Below are 24,407 nucleotides of genomic sequence, written 5' to 3'. Positions count from 1 at the left end.
TCATGGTTGGAGGACCAACCTGGGGTGTTCTACAAAAACGGTCTCCAGAGCTGCATCAAACGATGGGAAAAATGCATAACTCTGGGTGATTCCTATGTAGAGAAAGGCTAATAACTGTGCCAAGTTTCGTTGCTCTATTGCTATGGGAAGTGGGTCAGGGGCATTACTTATTGCACGCCCCTCGTAGTCCATAACTATGATTTGTTTCACTTGTCACGATGCCAGTAGCCAAGGAGTGACAGCTAGAGTTCGTTTGTATTCAAGAAGTCTGTGTAATAGTGTTATGACTGACAAAGGTTTCTGTGGCAAGTTGAGCCTCTCACTGTCTCCTGCTGGAGACAATGTTTGAATTTTTCCTTATAGGCAGGTGCTTGGTTCCTAGAGGTGCCTCTTTCTGATTGAAGTATTGTGTAAATTTGGAGAATCTAGGATCAACTTTCTGTAACCACACACACACACACACACACACACACACTGATTTGGTATTAATCTTGAAGTGTAAGGAATTTTTATAAGTATTGTAAGTTAAGATTCTTTTCAAACTTATCAAATAACAGTGTTTTTGTTTCTTTTTTCTCCAGGTAAATAAAACAAGACAAAAATCAAGCAACAATGGAGGAATATCCATTTCCAGATTTGAAAATAAGCAACTATGATTTTCTTGATGACACTGATGAGCGCAGGATTTGTCCGAAATGTAACAAATCTCGCAAATATTTCTGTTATACATGTTACAAACCCGTAATTGGCACAGAGAAACAAATCCCAGTTGTAAAAGTAAGAATTTTAATCACTTTAAATTTGTTTTTTTTTAATTATTTTTTATGTCTTATTCTGTTTTTTTTTTTAAGCTTTAAGACTATGCTACTAATCTGTGGGGCTGTATTTAGAGTGATGTGTATCAATGTGGACTGGAATTGGTTAAACTGACTTCAAATCCAGTCAGCTCTGTCACCTTTACATACATAGTCATATATTAAGTCAGCTCTGTCACCTTTACATACATAGTCATATATTAAGTCAGCTCTGTCACCTTTACATACATAGTCATATATTAAGTCAGCTCTGTCACCTTTACACACATAGTCATATATTAAGGGGAAAAGTATAAACCTCCATTTCCAGCTATGGCTAAAATATAAACTTGTCAAGAATCGTTTACAATAAATTGATAATTCATTTGGGCATAAAATAATCCTAAAAAAAGTCTCATATGATATAAAATGAGCAAACAAAAAACATTTGTATAAAAGCCATTTGTGATATTTATATATATATGATTGCCACGATTTTGTGATATTTTACTTTGATGTGATGGAGTAGTTTGCTAGCCCCATCAATCATATTGCATAATCCACATCAGAAATAAAAACTATTTTAACTTCACAGACATTTTTGAACTGTGATTTATGATCTATTACTCTAAAAAAAATAAACCTTGTCACTGCCTGGATGTGAAAATTTAATTAGAATTGGACAATCGAAAGTTGGAATTCTGAGAGTTGGAGTTGGACCTTGTAGCCTTGCAACTCCACAGTCTAAGAATTAAAATTTTTCATTATAGATATTTTCTTGGAAATTTGTAAGTCAACAGTACTTCCTCACTTTCATTCTTTCCATTTTTACATGTGAAAATTCAGAATTTCTACATTTTTTTTTTGCACACAATACACAGTGAGCTAGAATCAAATAGAGAGCAAACACAACATTATGCAGATCTGCAATAACTACTATCCACTTGCTCACAGTGACAAAAAGCAACACACACACACACACACACACACACACACACACACACACACACAGCCAATTCATTTTATTCAAACATTCAATAACCAAAAGAATATTTAACTTTTTAAACTTGGCTGGGATTAAGGTTAAGAATATGTTCTGATATTACAATTCATCTGTTGTAGCCTCAGTTGGTGAGGAAGAGGATCTTCTAGACTGGTGCGATTTTTATTTTTGTCTTAATCCAGAGAGTCCTCTTTTGAGAAGCTTGATTTTCTCTTCATCTAAAATCCTACCCTAACTCTGCCCTCATTGGGAGGCAAGTAAACAGGCACAAGCAATTTGTTTATACAAAATAACTTTTCAAATGCATACACTAGTACAAATATATTGGGTTCATAAACCATGTTTTTACCTTTCTTCAATTTTAACTTCCTCAAACAGCAATTATTTCTGTTTTCAAATTTATACATTTTAAATTAGAAATAGTCTTTGTTTTTAAAGCATTGTATATAGTCTATAGTAGGTTTGAATTAGTAAAAGTAATAGCTATATATGTAATATTCTTTTATTTCAATTTAACTTTCAACAACAAATATCTTCCTCAAAATTAAAAATAAATGTCTTTTTTTTTTTTTACACATATTATTAGATTCCTTGAACTACTGTTCCCATCTAGAGTGTTATTTTCATAATGTTTCGGTTGATTTAATCTGTGTCTTCAGGTATATCTTGTCAAACTTGGGAATCTTTGTGTATTACTTTGGAATCTGTAAAAAGATTTGAACGGAACTATTTATTTAATCCATAGAGGTAGCATGCTCTTGTTCCATCAGACATGGCCGGATAGAAATCCTAAGTAATTTGAAATTGTATGCTATCCCCGTGGATTAAATAGATTAATAGAGAGTTGCGTTCAAAATTCTGTGCAAATTTCCGATTTCAATAGAAGGTTGAAGATTACATCAATTAAAACATTGGAAAAATGACACTCAAGATGAGAAAAGTAGCCTGAAGAATCCAAATAATATGAACAATCAATTCTTATCTAAAGAAGAAAAAAATTCAGAAACTTTTTTTTTTTTTTTAACCATTTGATGTATTTAATCTGTCTAATGCTGAAATGGATTAAGGGTTAAAGTTTTCTTAGTCAAGAAGATGCGCATAGCCATCCCAATTGAATTAGAAATAATGTTTTTGTTTTAAAATATAGGAAATTTTGAATTACTACAAATAAGTCATTAGAAAGACGTGCAATCCAAATTTTTTTACTCTTTAAAATTTTAATTCTGAGGAGGACATGTGTTGTTAAAAATTAAATTGAAAAAAAAAAAAAATAATAAAAAACTGCATTGTATGTGTTTTTAACAGCTTATTTTTAAATTTATATATATCCAAAGATGGATCTCTTTCATATCAGGCCTCATGTTTTATATTTTTGTATTTTAATGGCTTTCTTTTAAAAAACATTATTGCATTGTTTTTAACTTTGTTTCCAGCTTCCATTGCAAATTGATATCATACGTCACCCGAGTGAATGTGTTGGTAAAAGCACCGCAAGTCATGCAGCTGTTTTGGCTCCAGATCACGTCACTGTGTACACCTACCCCTGTATTCCAAATTATGACCGAGAAAAGGCAAGTGTCTTGATTAGCACCATTTTTATTACTGTGATTTCCCATAAGCAAATTTTGAATGACCCAGAATGTGGATCGGCCTTTAGCAAAAATTGTTTTAAAATCATGAACATTGCTCAATCTTTTTTTCAAATAAGACTCTTTGGTTCTTGTCCAGAATTCACCCTATATCAAAAAACAAAAATAAAGAAAAATCTTTATGATATATGTACCCATGAGGAAACGAAGATATCATATTCCAAAAATTACGTAAATTGATCAACTAGTTTTATTTTTTGAATAAGAAAATCAAATTTAGTGAGTAACAGAAGAGCGACTGTCTTGTGTGCCATTTTGAAAACAATCTAAAAAAAAATTAACATAGGGAGATAACTCAATAATTCAAACTTGCAAGATTTATCTTATAATGTCTGAATTTCCATTAATCGCTTAAAAATATTTTCTGTATAGAAATAAAACTATTTTATCAAATTATGTAAATTTTTTTTTTCTGTCACAGGTACATACATATATCAGATTTTTCTATATATTTATGTTTTAATATGGGGAAATTCTGGACAAGAACCGATTTTTCAATAAAATTTAATTTCAAACTATCTTAAAAACAAATTTAAAAATAAATAAAATAAATAATATGCTACTTATAGGAATCTATTCAACAATTTAACTCTGAATTAAATAACCCATTGATAGTTGATATGTTGTAAACAAAACGAAGCCAATCAATATTCTTTTCTCATTTTTGGAAGTAACTTAAGTTTGTCTTGTGTAATTAAGAGATTTGTTTTTATATTTTGTTTTTCTTGCTTAAATGACACTTGATCAAAGTAGTATTATTACTTTTTAAAATGATTTATTATTAATCAAATACTTATTGAAATCCAAAATAAAATAAAGAAAGAATAAATAAAGTTTTTTTTTAAATTCCTTAAAAAAAGTGTAAACATGACTATATTTTAAATTATTTCTATGTCATCCACCCACTCAACAGCTAGTAAAAAAAATTAATACAATTGTTAAATTCTTTATAGCTTTTTGGTAAACAAAAATATACAATATTTTTCTTTTCTTCCTCCTCTAGGTTGTTCTCGTCTTTCCTTGTGATATTTCGCAAACTCTTGACGCAATTAGTGCAGAATCTATAAAGAAAATCCCTGTTAGCGACACCGAATCTAAGGGAGATAATGCGGTTAACCCAGATCCTGAGACGCAGGAGTCGTCACCCCTTTCAATGTCTACCGTCGCCTCAAATCAACAACCACAAAAGAGAAAGTATGAAGAGGGATTAACAGAGAGTGCTGCCACCAAACAAAGAATTGTTGGGAAAGCTCCTTTCGACAGAGTGGTTTTCATTGACAGCACTTGGAACCAGACGAATAGGATTTATAAAGATGAAAGACTGAAAGGTTTGTAGTTATTTTGTATTTTTTTTTTTTTAAGTTACAGGAACAGAAAACTATTATGCATATTTTTTCATTTTTCATCTTACACATTTTTATTTTCTTATTTAACGTGTATTTGTTTGTATATTTATATAAGTAAATATATGTACTGTTATAGATTTTGATCAAAATTGGAATAAGGATTCTCGATATAAGTAATGTTCATGAAATTCATTTTACCTGATAGGTTATTCTTCAAGTGTATTTGTAAGAGATTTTTTAATTTTAATTATATTGATTATAAAAATGATATGAATTTTATTAAAATTTTTAGTTTTTTTTTTTATATTATGTAAATTTTATAATAATTAAAAATATCTAATCGTTGCACATTAGACATCTTAATACGGCCAATGATGGAGTACTGTTGCTACATCTGGGCAGGAACTGCTAGAAGCAGCTTATCCTGTCTTGACAGAGTTCAAAATAGACTTTGTAGCTTAGTGGGGGATGCCCTTTTCTCTTCTTTGCAACCTCTTTTCCTCAGAAGAGATGTTGCGAGCCTGTCTCTGCTTTATCGTTATTTTCATGTCAAGTGCTCATCTGAGCTTCAATCTATGGTCCCTCCCCCTTTCTAAACTTTCACAAAAAAAACACATTTGGCTAGAACCACTATCAGTAATTTCCCACACTCCTTGTCCGTGCCTAGCTCTAAATGTAGATTCCATGAACAAAACTTCTTTCTTAGAACTGCACGCCTGTGAAACTCTCTTCCGATTGCCTGCTTTCCAGCTGACTACAATCTGTCTTCAAGTCCAACGTAAACAAGTTCTTGATGAACCGTCTCCCTAAGTAATGCAATTTACAAAATTCCCACTACTTATGTTTACTACGCTATAATCACATTGACTAATGTATACCCATTAACCCTTATCCTCGAGTGGCCTCCGGGCCTTGTGATAAGTAGTGATTCCTGTGTAACAAAAAAAAAAAATACTATTTAATTAAATAAATGTATATTTTTACACATATTAAAATTGCATGGCAGGTGGCACAATCGAAATGGCAGCAGACTTGAAAAGTTGGAAATCATTCACAAAACCTTAGCATGTGACAAGATGAAATATAAAAATAATAGTATCAAATTTTCAAGTATAATTTTTTTTTATTCTCTGTTCCTTTTAAATTTTTTTGATTTTGCTTTTAGGCATTCGTTGTGTGGAGCTGAAGACGAGGACGACCAAATTTTGGCGACATCAACAAGACAAACCTGAAACTTATTTGAGCACAATCGAGGCAATCTATTACTTTTTGAAAGATTATCACCAGTTGTTTCTAACCGAAGAATATAACGGACAGTATGATAACTTGTTGTTTTTCTTTTGTTTCATGTATCAGAAGATTCGCGGCCTTTATAATGGAGGACATCATCTTTTGGCTTATCAAACTAAAGAGGACAAAAAAGTACAAAATATAAATAAAAACAAAAAATCCTGATTTTTAAGATCTGCATTTGTGCTTTTTTGTGTTTTTTATTCGTATTACTAGCCTGGGTGCCCGGCATTGCCCAGGTGTGTGTTGAGCAAAAGAAAAAAAAAGTGCTAATTGACAGGAAGGCTCGAACCTGTACCGCGAAAGAGGAAAAGAACATGAAAAAAAAACCTTATGTCTTTGCCGCTGTGTCCATCACCAGACCGGAAGTGACAAATGTTTAAATTAAGGCTAGTCAATCGAAAAGAGGGTATGACTTTTGAAAATATCGGTGAAAAAGGTGACCCCCTCCTTGTAGAAAAGTGCCCGGTTGAGGGTAAAGGAATTAATGTTTTTAGCCAATTTTTCGTCTGAAGGGTCGAGCTTCAAAACCATACTGATCTTGTGAAAATATGTCCCCTCTGTCAAAAGTTTTAGGCAGATATACATACATACATTTAAACAGGCAGATATATATATATATATGCATACATACATACATTTAAACAGACAGGTGAGATTTATATTATAGATTTAGAGTGTTTAGGATAAATTTTAACATTTTTTTTTTTTTGGCTTCATAACAGAACTATTAAATATTTAATAATGGTAAAATGCAGCAGATAGGCTGTTTCTCTATACTGTTGATGGATTTGAGAGTTAGAAATCAGATCATAGATGACTGAAAAGCACCAGAATATTTGAAGTAGAGTAATCTGCATCATGATGAATCGTGATGGATTATAAAAATCAAAAATCTTAGATGCAGCTCAGTGCTCCTAGAATATTTTAAAGGCCATGACATGTGAGCCGGAGAATTATGATGGAAATGTGGAAACAGTGATTAGGAGTAAGGTCCTTAGAATGTATATGAACAATTCTTAGGATTGAACCTTTAACCTCCAAAAGAGTGTCTCTTAGAACTGAATTTTACTTAGTATTTCATCTGTTACGTCATGGTTAAAATTTCATGCAAATTCGTGAGTTCAACAAGATACATCTGGAGATGGTTGGAGGTATATCAATCGAAATGTTAGAATAATACTCAAAATGAGAACAAGTAGTTTGAATAATCAGAATAATGCTGTTATTTTTCTTTTGTTTCATTTATGTTTGTACATTACAATTTGTCAAGAACTTACAAAAAAAAAAAAAAAAAGATCCAGGTAATGCAATGCAAACATTGGCAGAAGAGATGGGCATTGAAGTGGCAACTATAAAGAGAGCACTGAACTTCTCATACAAGAGTCATAAGAGCAACTACTCACTGTCAAGGCCTAAGAGAACTGGGTTTTTTTTTGTTTTTTTTTAAAACAAAAAAACTTCTTAACAAGATCAAGCAATTAAGGCAATCTATTACTTTTTTAAGGATTATCAGCAACTGTTTCTATTGGAAGACTAGCAGGGACTTGATGTTGCCCAGGATTGAATGAGGATCAACAAATATTCCACTTTCTCATACTTTTTGTCATTAAAACCGGTGAAATCACCCATTTTTCAATCAAATTTATCCTACTGTTGATTTTATATAATTTTTTATATAATTGTGCTCTAAACAGAAATATTCATTTCGAATGCACTCGTCTTATCAAACAAGCCACTATTAATTTTATAGGCTGAGCCTTTCTGCTTGTGCGATGCTAAAACTTGAATGCAATTTTGATGTTAGGCTGTATAAGGCATTAACTTTGGTCAAAATCAGACTTCCTTCTTTAATCAGATTTTTTCGATTATTGATAATTATCGGAGGCATTCCGATACAAAACATATCTAGGAATACTCACACATCTACATTTATGTGAAATTTAAAAAAAAAAAAAAAAAAAAAAAAAAAAAAAAATCGGCCCAGCCATTTCTGAGTAAATAGAGAACAAACACACACATTCACAATGCCTTTTATATATAAGTAGAAATTATATCTTGTAGTTTTTCTTTTCTTTCATGTATCAGAATATTCATGTCCGAAGATGCTCTAGTTCTTTTCAAGATGAGAATTTCTGCCAATTGTACAATGTATGCAGACCAACAGGTGGTTAGCCTGCAGTCCGCAAACCAAGTTTTCCACAAATTAATGACCTTTGTTTATGTTTTCCAACAAAGACCAAGTAATGCTGCTCACATCTTTGCGAAAGGATTCAAACTTGATTCAGACACTTATATTGAGTTGCTTTGGGTTTGTATTACTATACAGATTTGAAAAAGTTGTCAAAAAGCAAATATATATAACAAATGTTATCAAAGGCAAGATAAGTTACTTTTTTTTTACCTAACTGCACAATATTTTAGTGTTTTTATTTAATGTAACATGTTTATTCAGCTCGAAAAACAGTGTTTATCGATGTATTGGAAAATTTAAAATGGTACCAAAATCTCTGCTGAACATGGTAAGTTTGGGAAAATGAGTTAAAAAAATATACAAAATACTATTAGAAACTCACTCAACAAGGGAGGGCTGACATATATTCGGTGGGTTTTTAACAGTATTTTGTATTTTTTTTTTTTTTTTTTAGGAGATTTAATATGATATGAGAACGAGTAATTATAAACAATAGATAATATATTCAAGTAGGTGTGAATATGTCTTAAGCCCAAATACCATGATACCCTGCATACCACTCTCACTATGAGCCACAAGATCAGCATCATCTGCATAGATGTAAGACCCTTGTAGAAGCATGAAAACGACAAAAATCAAAGTCGTTCTGAAACGCAAATAAACATCCAGAAAATAATCTTTAAAGGCAAATGAAAGAATAGTTGCAAAATAAATAGAAAAAGGTGTAGGTGCTGGTATATCACCCTGCTTCATGCCATTGTCAACTGAGATGGGTTCTGATAGACATCCATTGAAGTTTAGGTGAGCCTGCATATTAGTGTGGAACTCCCTGAGTAAACGTAGAAATTGAGGTGGGCATCCTAACTTTCCTAAAATTGTTGATAGGGCATTTCTGTTCACCGTATCAAATGCCTTGGGAAAATCAATAAAAATCTGATAATGTGGAACATGGTGTTTAGTAAATTTCTCCTACAACAGCCAGACAGCGATCATGTCTATGGTTCCTCTGCCCGAACGAAAGCCACTTTGACTTTCTGGAATGACAGACAGACAAATATACTTTAATAATCTATTGAGTAGAACTTTGGAAAATACTTTGCCAAGTGCTTCCAACAAAATTATCTCATGATAACTCCCACAGTTACTCTTAGACCATTTTCCCTTGTACAATGATATAAGAATTATATCAACCCAGTCCTAATGGACAGGAACACACATATGCATGTATATATACATGCACGCACACACACATGGCTTATGTTGAGACTGACAAGGTTTCAACTTAATGGAAACTTCAGAGAGTCATGTATAATCATTATAACGGCTCTACTTTTCATACTATTATATTAAGATTCAGTAGTACTATTTACAAAAAAATATAACCATATTGGTTAATCCTTGATATATATAGTAGCAGGGAGGGCTGACATTGACCAGGATTGAATGAGAATCAGCAAATCTTCCATCTTACTATACTTTTATAGTCATTGAAATCAATCATTTTTGCAATCAAACAGATTGATTTTCTACTCTTGTTGAAAAACCCACCGGAATGTATCAACAGGAAGCTTCATATGCCTCCCCACAATGCAATCTCATCTACAATAGATTGTAGTCTAGATTGCATTGTAGAATATGTTCATTTCATGAAATTAATTTTATATAATTGCTTGAATTAAAGTTTAATTTGCAAAAGTCAAGCATCATTGTTCAATTGTGCTCTAAACAGAAGCATTCATTTTGAATGCGATCCAGTCTTATAAAAAACCTACAATTGATTTTATTTGCTCATGCAGTGATAAAACTTCTCAATTGCATTTGTGATGTTATGCTATATAAAAGTATTAACTTTAGTCAAAAATCGGACCGTTTCTTTTTTTTAAGGAGATTTTCCAATTATCAATACTTACCGGTATTCTGATACAAAATCTATATAAGACAATTCAAGATTCATAAAGTACATTTGTATGAAAGCTAAAAAAAAAAAAAAAAAAAAAAAATCAATCGGCCCAACCGTTTTGGAGTCCATAGGGAATGAACTCACACAGACAAAGGGCATTTTACAGAACAAAAAAGATAAGAATAATCTGAGATAAATAGCGGGGGGAAAAAAGTAAATGGTATCTCAAGGTTTCACTCTCTTGTAGCTTTTTCAAGAGTAACAAGAAAGTTTTAAAAAATAAGCATAAAATAATTTTATTCATCTGTACTACTTTTTCAACTTCCTTGTCACTCTTCAAGAAACCTTTGCTACATAAGGGCAAAACCATGAGGGAGATTACCATTTTGAGTTTTTCAGTCTTTTCACACACACACACACACACACACGTACACCCTGATTGCTACTATTATAATAAAAGGAATTTTGTGTGTGTGTGTGCGCGCATTCGTTCCTTATGGACCTGGCAGTGTTCTTAGGTTTTGTATCAGAATGTCTTCAATAGATATCAGTGATCGATGAAAGAAGGAACAGGCAATTTTTACCAAAGTTAATACCGTAGACAGCTTTACATCACAAGTTCAGTTGAGAAGTTTTATTACCACACAAGCCGAAAGGCCTGACATAAAAAATAGGTTCTTTGAATGTTTTTTTTTTTAAAGTACAATTGCACCATGATACTTGATTTTTTCATTTTAAACTTCAATTCACGTCATTATATATAATAAATAATTTTATAAAATTAACAGTAGGTTTTCTACAGTACAATGTAGACTACAATGTATTGTAGACTATGTCATTGCGGGGAGGTATATGAAGCAATCAATCGATTTGATCGGAAAATGGGCGATTTCACAGATTTTGATGACAATAAAAATATCGAAATGTGAAACATTTGTTGATTATCCCGAGCAATGTTGAGTCTCTCTGCTAGTGTATAAATTAATGTTTTGTTTAATTCTAACAAATTAATTTTTTACAAGTTTTTAAAATAATCTTGAAAATGATCAATGTTGGTTGGTTTATATTTACAGTCTTTAACAAAAAAAAAATAGATTTTATCAAATGTTCAGTCACACACAATTAAGAAAAACAAACGTGTAAGAAAAAAAACAAAAAACAACAAATATCCTCAGTTCTCAACAAAACATACTTTAATGAAAAGTAGCAATATATATATATATATATATATATGTTGGCAGCCAATATTGATTTAAAGATAGTGGCAACATTTTTTTCATCATCTTTTTCATGGATCTAATATTTCTCAATTCTTTAGTTAAATTATGATGGAAGAATATATCTTTATATGAGAATAATAACTCATCATGAATTTTGAATATTTTCATTATTCGTTATCCCAAGAATTCAGAAAAATAGTTGGATCCATGGAAAAACTGATAAAAAATAATGCACTGTCCACTTCTTTCAATAATGTTTCTTATATATATTATTTAGAAAATGTGGGTATATTTTATTCACATATACATATATGCTAAACTTCACAACATTTCTTGAAAAAGACTGAAGACGTTTCAAAAAAAAAAAAAAATCAACTTCAATCTAAGCAGAGTTCACAGGAATCTAAACAAATAATTTGCATATTTAAATTTTTTCTTATTTATAACTAAAATAATTGATACTTCAATAATAATTTTGATTTTCTTCTTCAGTGTTTACTTAAATTTGATTAACTTTTGAGTACTTGCACAGAATAGAATACCCAGAAAAGTACAAAGTTAAGATGTTGATTTCTCTCAGTAATTTTTAGTTTTTTTTCAAAGTAGATAATAAACCAATATAGCCACCCGCCTAAGCCCAAACATATTATTAAACAAACAACCGTCTTCCTAAAAATTATAACTAACCCTAACTAATTAATAACGTTATTCGTTATGTAGCACACAAAAGAAAAAAAAAGATTCTTACAGAATTCCCCCATATTAAAAAGAACATTAAAGAAAAATCTGTATGATATACATACCTATAACAAAACAAAAATATATTCCAAAAATTACATTAATTGATCAGTTTTATTTTAATAAAGAAAATAATTTTTAAGCAATTAATGGGAATTTATAGACATTATTACAACATAAATCTGTTATGAATTATGTTGAATTATCTCCCTTTTATTTTGCCATTTTTTTTTTCCAAAATGGTGGGTGAGACTCACTTTTCTGATACTCATAAATTTTGATTAAAAAAAAAATAATAAAATAAAACTAGTCAATTTACGCGATTTTGTAATATATTTTCATTTTGTCATGGGTACATAGATCATAAGGATTTTTCTTTAGTTTTGTTTTGTAATATGGAGAGGGAATTTTGAACAAGAACAAAAAAAATTTTTTTTCAGTTAATTAAAAAAAATATTTTTTTCTTTTCATAAACTGATTGTATTTTCAACTTTGTAATTTTATGTTTCATATTTTGTTTTTAATATTTGCATTGTTCAGATACAACAGAATTTAACAGTAGCACTTCTTAGCATCATATTTTTTATGGAAATTCGATTCTGCATAACTACCCATTTCTGAAATATTTCAGTAATTCTTACTAGTCTCCATTCATTTTTAATTGCATAAAATTTCCCAAGTTTCATTTTTATCACAAATTTTGTTTCCTTGTGATAATGTTGTCATGTTTTTGTTTGTTTGTTATTTTTTTGTAGTCAGTCAGTGTTTTGTTGCTGACGATGTTGACTAGATAAAATAATTTCAACAAGCTTGTTGCCTCTCACAACAATACTTCACATTTTTCACTAATCACGCTCATAAAGGTCTATCACAGAGAGGCTCCGTCTGTGGCAACAGCTTCATTGTTCGATACTGCGGATCCTTTACAGACTTTAGTTTCCTGACGCATCAAACGATCAAGTTGCCTTAAAAAAATAAGAGAGAAAAATTAAATAAATAATAGAAAAGAAAAAAAAAATTAATGAATTAAAAAAATTTGGGTAAAATTAAATTGGTTTACATTAAAATACATTTTTATCACTAATTTTATTTACTCTATAAAATTATGTTGACCAAATTTAAAAAGTTGCACCTGAATAGCATTTAAGCTGACAAATCAAACTTTATTTTTATTATTGGAATTCTTTTGAGATGAGCAGTTTATACATTTATTTATCTGCGGACTATTGTTGTCTTACTACTGATGGAAGACCAGATAAGAATGGAAAAACTTGGGATATATAAGACCAAAAAGTCCAACCTTGATCGACTTTTGGGGTCCGTCATGCAGTGGAATCTCTATAGTTCCAGATGAGCATTGTCTGAAGATAGTGGTTTCAATCCTACCCAGAGGTTTAGTTAGCCAAAACGTGGTGAGACGACAATAACTATGGAAGGCAGTAATTACTGAGAATACAGTTAAGAGACTCAACATTCCTATCTCGTCATAGTTTACCACCAGACGAAGACCACAGTAATTGTTGGCTGAAACATTGTGAAACAACAACTAGAAGATGAGGATAATAGTCCGCAAATAAATAAAACTTAGATGATAACTCGCAAATTTCCATTTGTTATTGCTATAGCATGTTATTTGCAACAAAACTAAGTCTTCAAACTGAGCAGTTTTGCATTACTTTCAAGTTTTCTTATGAAGAGGAAAATCAAGATATAATGCTATTAAACCTTATGTTTAGAATCCTTCTTCCAATTTGGATCAAAATCCATTACATGATTTTGATTCTAGAAAATGTCTAAAATTTAGGGATCTTCAGGAAAAATTGAAATTCATGGAATCTATTGATGACTAATAACATAAAATTTAATGCAAATATGAAATATTTGAATGTTTAAAATGAGACATTATGCCAAATTATGCCCCCCTCCCAAATATCTTTAAAATATCCCTAAGAAACTAAAATTTGGGAAATATTTATCAATTGATACCTAATATCTATACTTAAAATTTCACAAAAATCAGATGCATCTGAATTTTCACAAAATGCTTTCATCTCCTTTGGATAAAACTAAATATGGACCACATAATATTTAGCTATATTCCAAAATTCATAATGATCAAATTAGTTTAGGAGAGATTTCCATACAAATATATAAACATACGTAACATAAAAAAATGAAGTCTAATGTAAGACTTAGGAATGCAAATGAACAGACAAATAATTAACCACAACCATATAAGGAAAAGTGAATGCAGGTTTAGACCATTGCATTTTCAGAAATACTATAGGTCACAAATCAGCTCAGTCATAGATATTATATTTTGATTTCAAAATAAACAAATTTATAATGTATTCATTTATATTAGTTCCAAGAATTCAACACCAACAACAGTTTAGGTGTACAATGGTTCCCGAGATGAACTGTCTTTATTGATACCAAGTTGTCTCTTCATACAGATTTCAGACCAGCAGAATTAGAGGTCAAACAAAACAACAAAACTTCAGTATTACTTAACACCAAATACAAAGTAACTAAAGAAAAAGTGGAAGAGGAGGGAAGGTGCGACAATTCTCATCTACAAGAAAGTGTCACCGATATAAACAATAACAAAAACAAAATACCAAAATTATAAAGTTATAATGATAATAGTAATGATGAAAATAATGAAAAACAAAAGTTAATATATATATATGTATATATATATATATATATGCATATTACATAGAAAAATGCGAGCATGAAAAGTAATATGGTTAAGATTAAGCTTAGAAAAATAAAAGGACTAGTTGTTAAAAACTGAAAAAGAAAAAGACAAGATATTCTAGTAAAAAATATAATAAATTTATAACTTAAAATTTTGCAGCATTAAGAATTTTTTTATTTTAATTCAATTTAAAATTATATATAAATTCTTAATGCTGCAATATTTTAAGTTATAAATTTATTATATTTTTTATTAGAATATCTTGTCTTTTTTTCTTTCCCAGTTTTAAAAACTAGTTCTTTACTTTTTTAAGTTTAATCTTAACCATATTACTTTTCATGCTCACATTTTTCTATGTAGTCCATAATTTTTCCAGGCTTTGCTTTGAAAAAAATATTTTCTTTTTTGTGTTTAATATAATATGCATTGTCACCAATCCATAAAAAAAATTATTAACAACTTCTTAAATTGACTAGATAAAAAAAATCAAATAAAAGACGTAATTAAGTAAATAAACAGAAAGAAGAGACAAAAAAAAAAAAAGAGAAACAAAATTAACAGGCGATTTTGTAAGTGAAATATTAACAGCTCTAGCATGGCAAAGAACACTTTTGTTAACTCTCTCTATATAACTCAAATAAGATGGCATGTGAGTGACATTCCCACTATGATTTATGAAGGTGTCAACAACGAAAAAGTTGCTATGGTAACCAACAGCCAATCAGAAGAAATCGTCTCTAAAACTTCAGTTGAAAAAGTTGCTATGTTAACCAACAGCCATTCAGAAGAAAACGTCTCTCACGTTCCTTACTGATTCCTTTTGAACACCAGTAATTTTTTTGTAACTTTTGTTTTAATGAACGAAAATAGAACATTTTTATTTCAAAATATAGCTAAGAAGGTGACCTGTAAAAATTGTTTGAAATTTGGTCACAAAATGAGTGAATGGTGAAGCATTTAAGCAGTTCTAAATGAGTAAAACTAACACTTAACCATATATTCAAACACTAAAGTGTTTGAATTATAGGTAAAATAATGATATACAAAAATATATAAACAAGATTGTGCATGGATAGATAAGCAATATCTTAGTATTATTTACCAAATATATGGTAAATAGAAACATATGTACATACTTGAAAAACAAAACCAATACACATAAATGAATAAGCAATTAACATCCACCCTAATGATTCATATTTATTTATTTACTGCTTTTATAACTAAAAGGTTTGAGAAATAGTGGAGAAGCTTAAATGAACATTCAAATATGTATTTCATAAAGCAAGTGTTACATCCAGGAAATTACCTCTTGGTTTCTGAAAGCTAACTGAAAGATAAAAAAAAAATAATAATTAATTTTTCAGAGCATGACAGCAGGTTGACATAGATCAGATGCAGTTTGGCTTTGTATCTGGCAGGGGACAATTGATGCCATAGTCATTGTTAGCCAACCACAAGTGAGATATGTTAGTGCAGACAGGAGATTCTACATGAAATTGGTGGATCTGGAGAAAACCTTCAACAGAGTCCCCACAGAGGTACTATGATGGGTAATGCGTAAGTTGGGTATAGAGGAATGGCTTATCTGTTTCGTACAATGTATAGACATACATGTTAATAGTAGAGTGCGGGTGGATGACATTGATAGCTTTAATGTCAAGGTTATAATTCATCATTCAGTTCTTAGTCTTCTACTTTTCATTATAGTCTTGAAGACACTGCTAAGAGAGTTTTGGTTGAGTTGTCCATGAGAATTACACGCATGACTTAGTTATCGTTGTTGGGTTATAGTCAGCTAATGTACTTCCTAACTTCCGGCATGGCTGCTATCATAAGCAGTGACAAGGCAAATCAGTTCCTTTGCTTTTTTTCTTTTACGCCTATATCTCCCCTATACATGTACATTATTATGCTTTTCCGATTGGTCCTTTTTTTTTTTTATGAGTTTAAAAAATAAGTTTTTTTTATTTGAATTTAATATTTGATAAGTTTATGAAAGTACAAAAATAAAATCAAAATAACAAAATTTCAAACATGATAAAAAAATGTACCCAATACATAATATTCCCAAAATAGTTTTTAAAGTTTTTAAAATGTTTTCAATAATTCTTTAAAAAAAAAAAAAAGCGTGAAAAGCGTTTTCAATAATTCTTTAAAAAAATAAAACTAATTTCAATTCTTCATTAAATTAAGACAAAAATATTTTCAATGATGTCAAACTCTTGGATGGATTTTTAACAATATTTTGTATAATTTTTTATGTTTAAGTCATTATCAAACCTTCATATACTTAGGTGTCAGCTCACTGCCATTTTTCTTGTTCATACCTCTCACTTGAAACTATATTTTTTCCAACCAATTAAACGTTTTAAAGTGAGTAAAAACCCTAAAATCTTTTCTGGATAGGTAGAAGAGTAACTTATCTTGCCTTTACTAACATTTATTTGTTATATTTTTTAATTTTTGACTACTTTTTCATATTTCTGTGGATTGTAAAATAAACCCTGGAAAGAAATTCAAACTAAACACAAGGGTAGATTGTTCTCATTCTGTTCACCATAATGTAATCATTAAAACATTTGTTAACACTTAGTTTTGAATGACAGTATTCTGGAGGTTGAAGATTCAATCATAACCAGAGGTAAGTAAGAATAACACCTTTATTGCCATGACCGGTAGAACAAGAAAAACCTACATCACATAGATTTCATAAAAGTTTCTGTTTAAATTTTTTTTTTTTTTTTTTTTTGCATTTTATATCTTATATTTTATCACTCCAAACAAGGCACAGTGCCACTTTGATGTACATCTATCCACAGCTTTCAGCCCCTAGAGGGGCATAGGCCATCTACAACTTTGTAGATGCTTTTGTAGTGAGGAGTTCTTTTTTCAGGGTGAGGGTGCTGGCCCCATGCCCAACCTTCCCAGAAGGTACATACGGCGCCTAGCCTTCACAAATAGTCACCCATCTGGTGCTAGCCAGGCTCAACGTAGCTTAACTTCGGTGATTTGGCGAGAACCAGTGTGTCAACGTGATTGCGCCGTAACACTTTGATGTAGAGGTCAACTATCTGGGACATAATTTACAGGTATACTATGTAGGAAGTTGAGCAGCAAGACGTCTGTTTACATTACATTTGAACTTCTGCATGTCAGTACAGTCCGGAAAACAGGAACCCGGAAGCAATCCTAGGAAAGAAACTATTAGAGTAGAAGGCTTTCTTACATCTAGGGATTTCTACTGTGTAGGGGTGGGATTTTGCTGCTTGTCGAGTTTGTTGGAGGTATTTACATTGAGGGTGTATAAGAGCTTGTAGTTTGTCGGAGTACCTACATTACTTGTAAAACAGGCAGAGGGATGCAACATTTCGTCAATGGGACAGTGGTTGAAGCCTAGATGATAGTGCAGGAATTATTAGTTTGGCGACTCTCTTTTGAACCCTGTCTAAGAGTGAGATACTAGTATCAGATGCGCCAGCCCAAATGTGGACACAATACGCCATAGATGGGTGAATGGTGGCCTTGTAGAGGTACAGGATACTCTCAGGCGTAAGTAACTTTCTAGCACGGTAAGAAGAGAGCCGACCTTCTTTGCAGCAGTCTTGGCAATGCCCTCAATGTATCTGTTCCAACTCATGTTCTCTGAACATTAAGCCGAGGAGTTTAAACAAAGTACTTTCAGGTAATGAATCATTAGCCATAGCTATTAGTGGTAGAGAAGGTTTCTTGTAGTTATTAAAGGAAAAAAAGCTTAGTCTTAGCAGCATTGAATGTGACCATTCATTTTTGTCCCCCCCATTCCACTACAGACTGGAGGTCTTCCTCTCAGGTTCTGCCATTGCCTTGGATACATGTGCATTCGTTTTCCCCTCATGTCTGTTATAAAATGTGGTGTTGTCAGCAAATATATGCATCTCAGAGACAATTTTATCAGGGAGGTCATTTATGAATATCAGGAATAATAAAAGTCCAAGGATCGACCCCTAAGGTACACCCACATTTATATCATATTGTTTTGGCACACAACCAAAACCTGGATACTTGGATTCTTCTCTTATTTAAAAAGGATTTAATTATGTTAAATATTTGTCCATTAATACCATAGGGTCTGATTTTCATAAGACCATCGTACCATATCCTGTCAAAGGCCTTAGATATATCTAGAACTAGCCTCTCTTGCGTTATCCAGTGTATGATATATATGTTCAAAGATTACAGTTAGGATATCTGCAGTAGAATGTGCTTGCCTAAACCCATACTGTTGGCTGGACAGAAGTTTAGCAGCTGTGAGGTGGTGGACTAGAGCTTGATTAATTATGAATGCAAATATTCTGGCAAAAAGAGGGAGTAGGCTAATGGGAGCGATAATTTAATGAGTTCTTTCACCAGACTTCTTGTAAACTAGTACCACAGAAGCAGTTTTTCAGCAGTCAGGAAAGCAAGATTCATTAAAGCATCCGTTGAAAAGTTTAGAGAAAACTGGAGCAATCTCAGCAGAGAATTTTTTAAATAGTACAGCCTGGATGAGATTAGGTTCACATGCTTTTGAGGTGTCTAGATTTTTTATGATATCATGTACTTGAGAAGGTTTTTTTCAGATAATCTAGTGTGGTTTATACCCGCAGGGTAAAATCTGGAGGGAGTGGTTTGCTGGGTCCAAAGTAGAGTTGAAGGCAAACCAACGGGCAAACAGATTAGCCTTCTTGGTTGCCATGTAAACAACTTCAAGATTGTTGATTGCCCATTACTTACTACACTGTTATAGATTTTCCAGAAGTCACAAGTTCCTAATTTCTGCATTTAATGTGTTTTCTGATGGTTTCGGTATATTCTTTCTTAGCTGTGTCTATTTCCTTCTTACAATTATTTCTAGTTTCTATAAACTTTTGTCTGTTTGTACTGGATTCATGTTGGATAAATCTGTGGTATGCATGTTGCCTTTGAGCAAGTAGAAGTAAACCATTGGGGAGAGTGGGGTTTGCTATAAAACTTACGTGTAGGGACATGTCACTTTAAAGTTCAAAAAGGTTCACAAATTTGAAAATATTTAGACAGTTAAAATCAAAGTATTATCAGCATTTGGTGGATGATGGTTGAAAAAAAAATAAAAATAAAAACAATTTTTAATATTGACTTCAATACCTTCGCAGACGGTTAACTCTTGAGCGTAATTCTTTGTCATATTCTTGAATGCGAGTCATCTCTTCCCGAGCTTCTTCCTTAGGACCATTATCAACAACACTTCGACAATAAAGTGCCGACCAGAGTGTCTGGAAAAAGGAAAAAAAAATCAATTTATAACAAATAAAAATGAATACAAAAATTTGGGTGAGAATTTGAATTTATGTTATTATATTGGAGATAGATAGTCTGTAATGAAAACTATGTCACAAGTAAAAATGTATCATTAAAGTTATGTTATTAGCTGATTTTACAATTTAATTCCTATTCATTGCTTGAAATCATTGAAATTAAAGTAATCAATAAGAAAAAGAGGACAAAATTAATCAATAAAAAAGCAAAACTTAATTGATAAAACTAATAGATAAAAAAAGAAGAGAGAACTAATCGTTAGGACAAAATGAATCGTAACCTAGTAGGGGATGCCCTTTTCTCTTCCCTACAACCTCTATCTCACAGAAGAGACATTGGAAGCGTGTCTGCTTTATCGTTATTTTCATGGCAAGTGCTCGGTTGAGCTCCAATTTATGGTCCCCCCTTCACCAAACTTTCACAAGAAACACTCGTCTAGCTGAAAACACTATCAATATTTTCCCCCACTATTTATCTATACCTAAACCTAAACATAGATTCCATGAACAAAGCTTCCTTCTTAGAACTACACACCTGTGGAACTGTCTTCCGTTTGCTTGCTTTCCAGCTGACTACAATATAGTCGTCTTCAAGTCCAATGTAAACAAGTTCTGGATGAGCCGTTCCCCTTAAGTAATCCAATTTACTAAATTTACACTGCTAATGATTACTATGATATTGTTCCATTGACTACTGTACACTCTAACTTTTATCCTCGAGTGGTTTTTGAGCCTTGATAAGTGGTGATGCCTATGTAAAAAAAAGGACAAAATTAGTCTTTGCTCATTAAAATTTATTTTGCATACGTGATTATTCTTTCCTTACTATTATCAGTTTGGTTTTTATAGATTTAGCTCCCTGCCCCACCTTTTTTGTTGATAGAATTTAAACTCAAATTAGCAACATTTATCACGTGCCCATTCCGAAAAGTGTACAAATTGTCCACTTCTGTTTAATATAATATAGTAGTTTTATAGGTAATATGATATTTCTCTAGGATAGTATGTTTAGCATGGTAGCTTTATGTTTTCAAATAGAGAAAAGACATTATATAAAGGATAAACTAGTTCATAGTTATCAGTTGCAATTTAATTTTGATGATGTTAATCTTTTCAGAGAGCAGTCACTGTCCTCTCACATATTCCCAATTGATCACCTACCTGGTAATGACCAGATTCAATGTTACTTAACTTTGGTGAACTAACGAGTATCTGTCTATCAATTCGTGTTGCACTGTCAGTGGTTTTGGAAGGAGTCAGAGTTACATTTTTAATCTCAGAATAATCAACAGTCTGAATATTGGAAGACTTAGAAATACAGAGTTCGAGTTGATTTTCTTATTTTGGAATTGTAAGAGTCAGAATTTTTAGAATTCTAGGAGTTGGAGTCAAACTTTACACTTTCTGACTCTACAACCCTGGTATGGTAAAATAATTGTCATTATAATAAAGTACAAAGTTTTAAATTATAAAAAAATATTATAACAGTAATTGCTTCAGACTGAAAAGAAAACAATCTTTTTACTAAGACTTATGCAAATTCTCCAACCATCATTACAGCCAATCAATAGTTAGAGGCTCTATAAGAACAGATACTTTGGAGTTCAGAGCAGCACATGTTTCATTTGTTCATTAGAAAATACACTGTTGATTATTAACATTGTTTATCAGTGGTTTATGCTGTATGATACTATTGACCCCCCCCCCCCCGAAGTGTTAGGAAATGAAAAAAAGGAAATAAGTTGATCAGTGGAACAAAAGTATAGGAGGTAAGGTTAGTAGAAAGACAGCGCGGAGAAAGTTGTTTACAAACACACACAAGAGAAAGCTGAAATAGGATTGTTAATCAAAGTGTGGCAGTAACTGAAACAAAAGACATGACATTGAGATTAATATATTTAGAGTTAGTTTTGTGACAGGTACAGTTTATGAACAGTCTTGAGCTTGCAACAGTTGAGGATAGTTTCCAGTTGTGACAGGGTCAGATAAGAATTAAAAAAAATTAAATTCCCCTTTTCCTTTATTTTTTTATGCACTAGCTATGACAGTTAACGTTCTTTCAAAGAGAAATATGCCGGACCTGGATCTGTCCATCCCACTGATTGGCCAAAAACTAACCAGTGGTCTGGTCAGGTCTACATCCGGGTTGGAAACTGTTCTTTCAAAGAGAAATACGCTGACAGCCGGACCCGGATCTGTCCATTCCACTGATTGGCCGAAAAGTAATCAGTGGCCTGGTCAAATCTACATCCAGGTTGGTAACATCATATATTTAGAAGCATTTTTTTGAATTAAAGATTCTGACCGGATCCTTTCACCCGGTTCCCAATTGAGAGAGAGTCTCATTTCGAGATTCTCATTCGAGAGAATTTTGGTGAAGAGACTTTGTCTTTAATGAGAAGAGAAACGTTGTCACTTGTTGACACGACCTATGAAAAACTTTGAAAATTTTTCTAAGTAGAGACTCTTTTCTGAACCATTCTGTATGCGACTGCTAATAAAATTATACATATTTTTCCATGTAAAGGTTTTTGTTCTCTGTATTTTTGTGAATCGGCCATTGAGTGACCCCCCCCCCCACACACACACACTCACACAGTGACCGGTTCATACAGTTGATGGCAGGGTTTGGATCAGATGAGGAAAGTTTAGGATGCCGAGATGAGCTGATGTCAACAGACGAGAAAGAAGTCTCAGCACACATCTAAGATATGGCCAAAGCATTTAGAGATACATTTTCAACGATGGTGTCACACACAAACACATACATCCAGAGTCCAACTGATAACTATGAAATGTATTGAAGGTTGGGTTTTTTGTGTGGAAGTCTTCTGCTTCTCTTGCGTTCTTAATTTTATATTTGTTAACCTATGCACGATTACCGGATGGTCGCCAATGTGAGATGTCGGCACAGCCAGAACGAGAATGGAAGCTAAAAGAGAGGACCACAGAAACAGCATTAAAGGTCGGGGATTATTGTTGAGTGGAGGAGCAAGTGGTGGCATAGCTATTCCTATTTCATTGCGGTTCATGATTTGATACTCTGTCCATTGTATTGTCACTAACTTCATTAGTCATTGTTCTACTCTCTATTATGCTGTCCTGTGAAATACAAGCAACTAGTGATTATCTAAATTCATTTTTAATTCAATTACAATCATTTATCAATTGACTTAAATTGCTATTTTCCTATGCCAACCCTTCGCTCCTTATGATGTTTTATGATTATATATTTGGATGTACAGGGTTCACTCTTAATCTAATTAACCAATCATTATGAATTTTGAAACACAACTTATACACATAAGAGGTCCGAATGTGGGCTATATTTAGTTCAATTAAGTTTTATGTTAAGGGAGTAAAAAGGAGGTGGAAGCCTTTGTGAAAATTCAGATATTTCTGACCTTTGTGAATTTTTAACAACACTTCAACAATTGTTGTGGTTGCAAGGTTGAACATAATTAGTAAGGAAATACAATGAAGACGCAAACAACAAGATAACGCAATAATAAGTGTAATAAAGAAAAGGTATATTTACAATATGTACAAATGACGGTGTCGAGTCAGAGAGTCTTGGTGGGAGGACATGTACGCTCTTCGGCGTCACTTCCGGTGGCAATTGAGTAAGACACCCCAAGGCCAACCTAGGCTTGCCATTTATAGTGTTATGTTATTCGCATATGCAAATAAGTGGTTGCCACCACAACAACAATAAAGTGCCCCCTTCACCAAACTTTCACAATATCCTCCCAAGTTTCAGTTTCTTTGGAGTATTTTAAAAGGTTTTAGGGTGCATAATATGGACACAACCATTTGAAAATTCAAATATTTCAGATTTATATTGAATTTAATTCATTGTAATTAGATACCAATTAAGCAAAATTTTCTGAATTTAATTTCTCCTTAAGACCCTTAAACTTAACTTTGAGATATTTTCTAGAATCAAATTCATGTAATGAGTTCTTATTAAAAGTGGAATAAGGATTCTAGACATAAGGTTCACCATCATTATATCTTAGGGCCATGGAAGTGGTGCAAAACTGTTCTGTTTGAGGAATTAAATATTTGACCCATCCTGATATGGGTGTTTTTCTAGTGTTCAATGCATGTAAATTTTATACATTACTTACCAAACTCTGAGGGGCCACAGAAGGCCAGAGGACACTTTGATTTGGATCATACATTGGATTCATATATTTCTGAATTACTTCTGGTCGATTCACAAAAGACCTGAAAAAATAAAAATCAGTTTTA

The 24,407-nt window shown here is 32.0% G+C and overlaps 2 protein-coding genes across 7 annotated transcripts in view; one reads left to right on the top strand and one right to left on the bottom strand.

Moving 5' to 3' along the window:
* Positions 1-6,262, top strand: part of LOC145295947 (tRNA-uridine aminocarboxypropyltransferase 1-like) — a 97,322-nt gene extending 91,060 nt beyond the window's left edge. For all 4 annotated transcript variants that reach the window (XM_080141838.1, XM_080141835.1, XM_080141836.1 and 1 more), the window contains exons 2-5: positions 582-777; positions 3,231-3,368; positions 4,450-4,774; positions 5,958-6,262. In XM_080141838.1, the coding sequence (XP_079997964.1) occupies positions 613-777; positions 3,231-3,368; positions 4,450-4,774; positions 5,958-6,247 (918 nt within the window). In that variant the 5' untranslated portion in view covers positions 582-612 and the 3' untranslated portion in view covers positions 6,248-6,262. The remainder of the gene's footprint in view (positions 1-581; positions 778-3,230; positions 3,369-4,449; positions 4,775-5,957) is intronic.
* A 5,714-nt stretch (positions 6,263-11,976) lies between these two features.
* The window catches only part of LOC145295940 (myotubularin-related protein 9-like), a 165,990-nt gene continuing 153,559 nt past the window's right edge, over positions 11,977-24,407 (bottom strand). For all 3 annotated transcript variants that reach the window (XM_080141822.1, XM_080141820.1, XM_080141821.1), the window contains exons 13-15: positions 24,284-24,383; positions 19,984-20,111; positions 11,977-13,099 (exon numbers count right to left, since the gene is read on the bottom strand). In XM_080141822.1, the coding sequence (XP_079997948.1) occupies positions 13,003-13,099; positions 19,984-20,111; positions 24,284-24,383 (325 nt within the window). In that variant the 3' untranslated portion in view covers positions 11,977-13,002. The remainder of the gene's footprint in view (positions 13,100-19,983; positions 20,112-24,283; positions 24,384-24,407) is intronic.

This window comes from Euprymna scolopes, chromosome 16, assembly GCF_053919585.1.
Source record: "Euprymna scolopes isolate OS-2025 chromosome 16, ASM5391958v1, whole genome shotgun sequence".
Lineage (NCBI taxonomy): Eukaryota > Metazoa > Mollusca > Cephalopoda > Sepiida > Sepiolidae > Euprymna > Euprymna scolopes.
The sequence above is the reverse complement of the archived record's forward strand: the minus strand, read 5'-3'. Positions and strand labels throughout refer to the sequence as shown.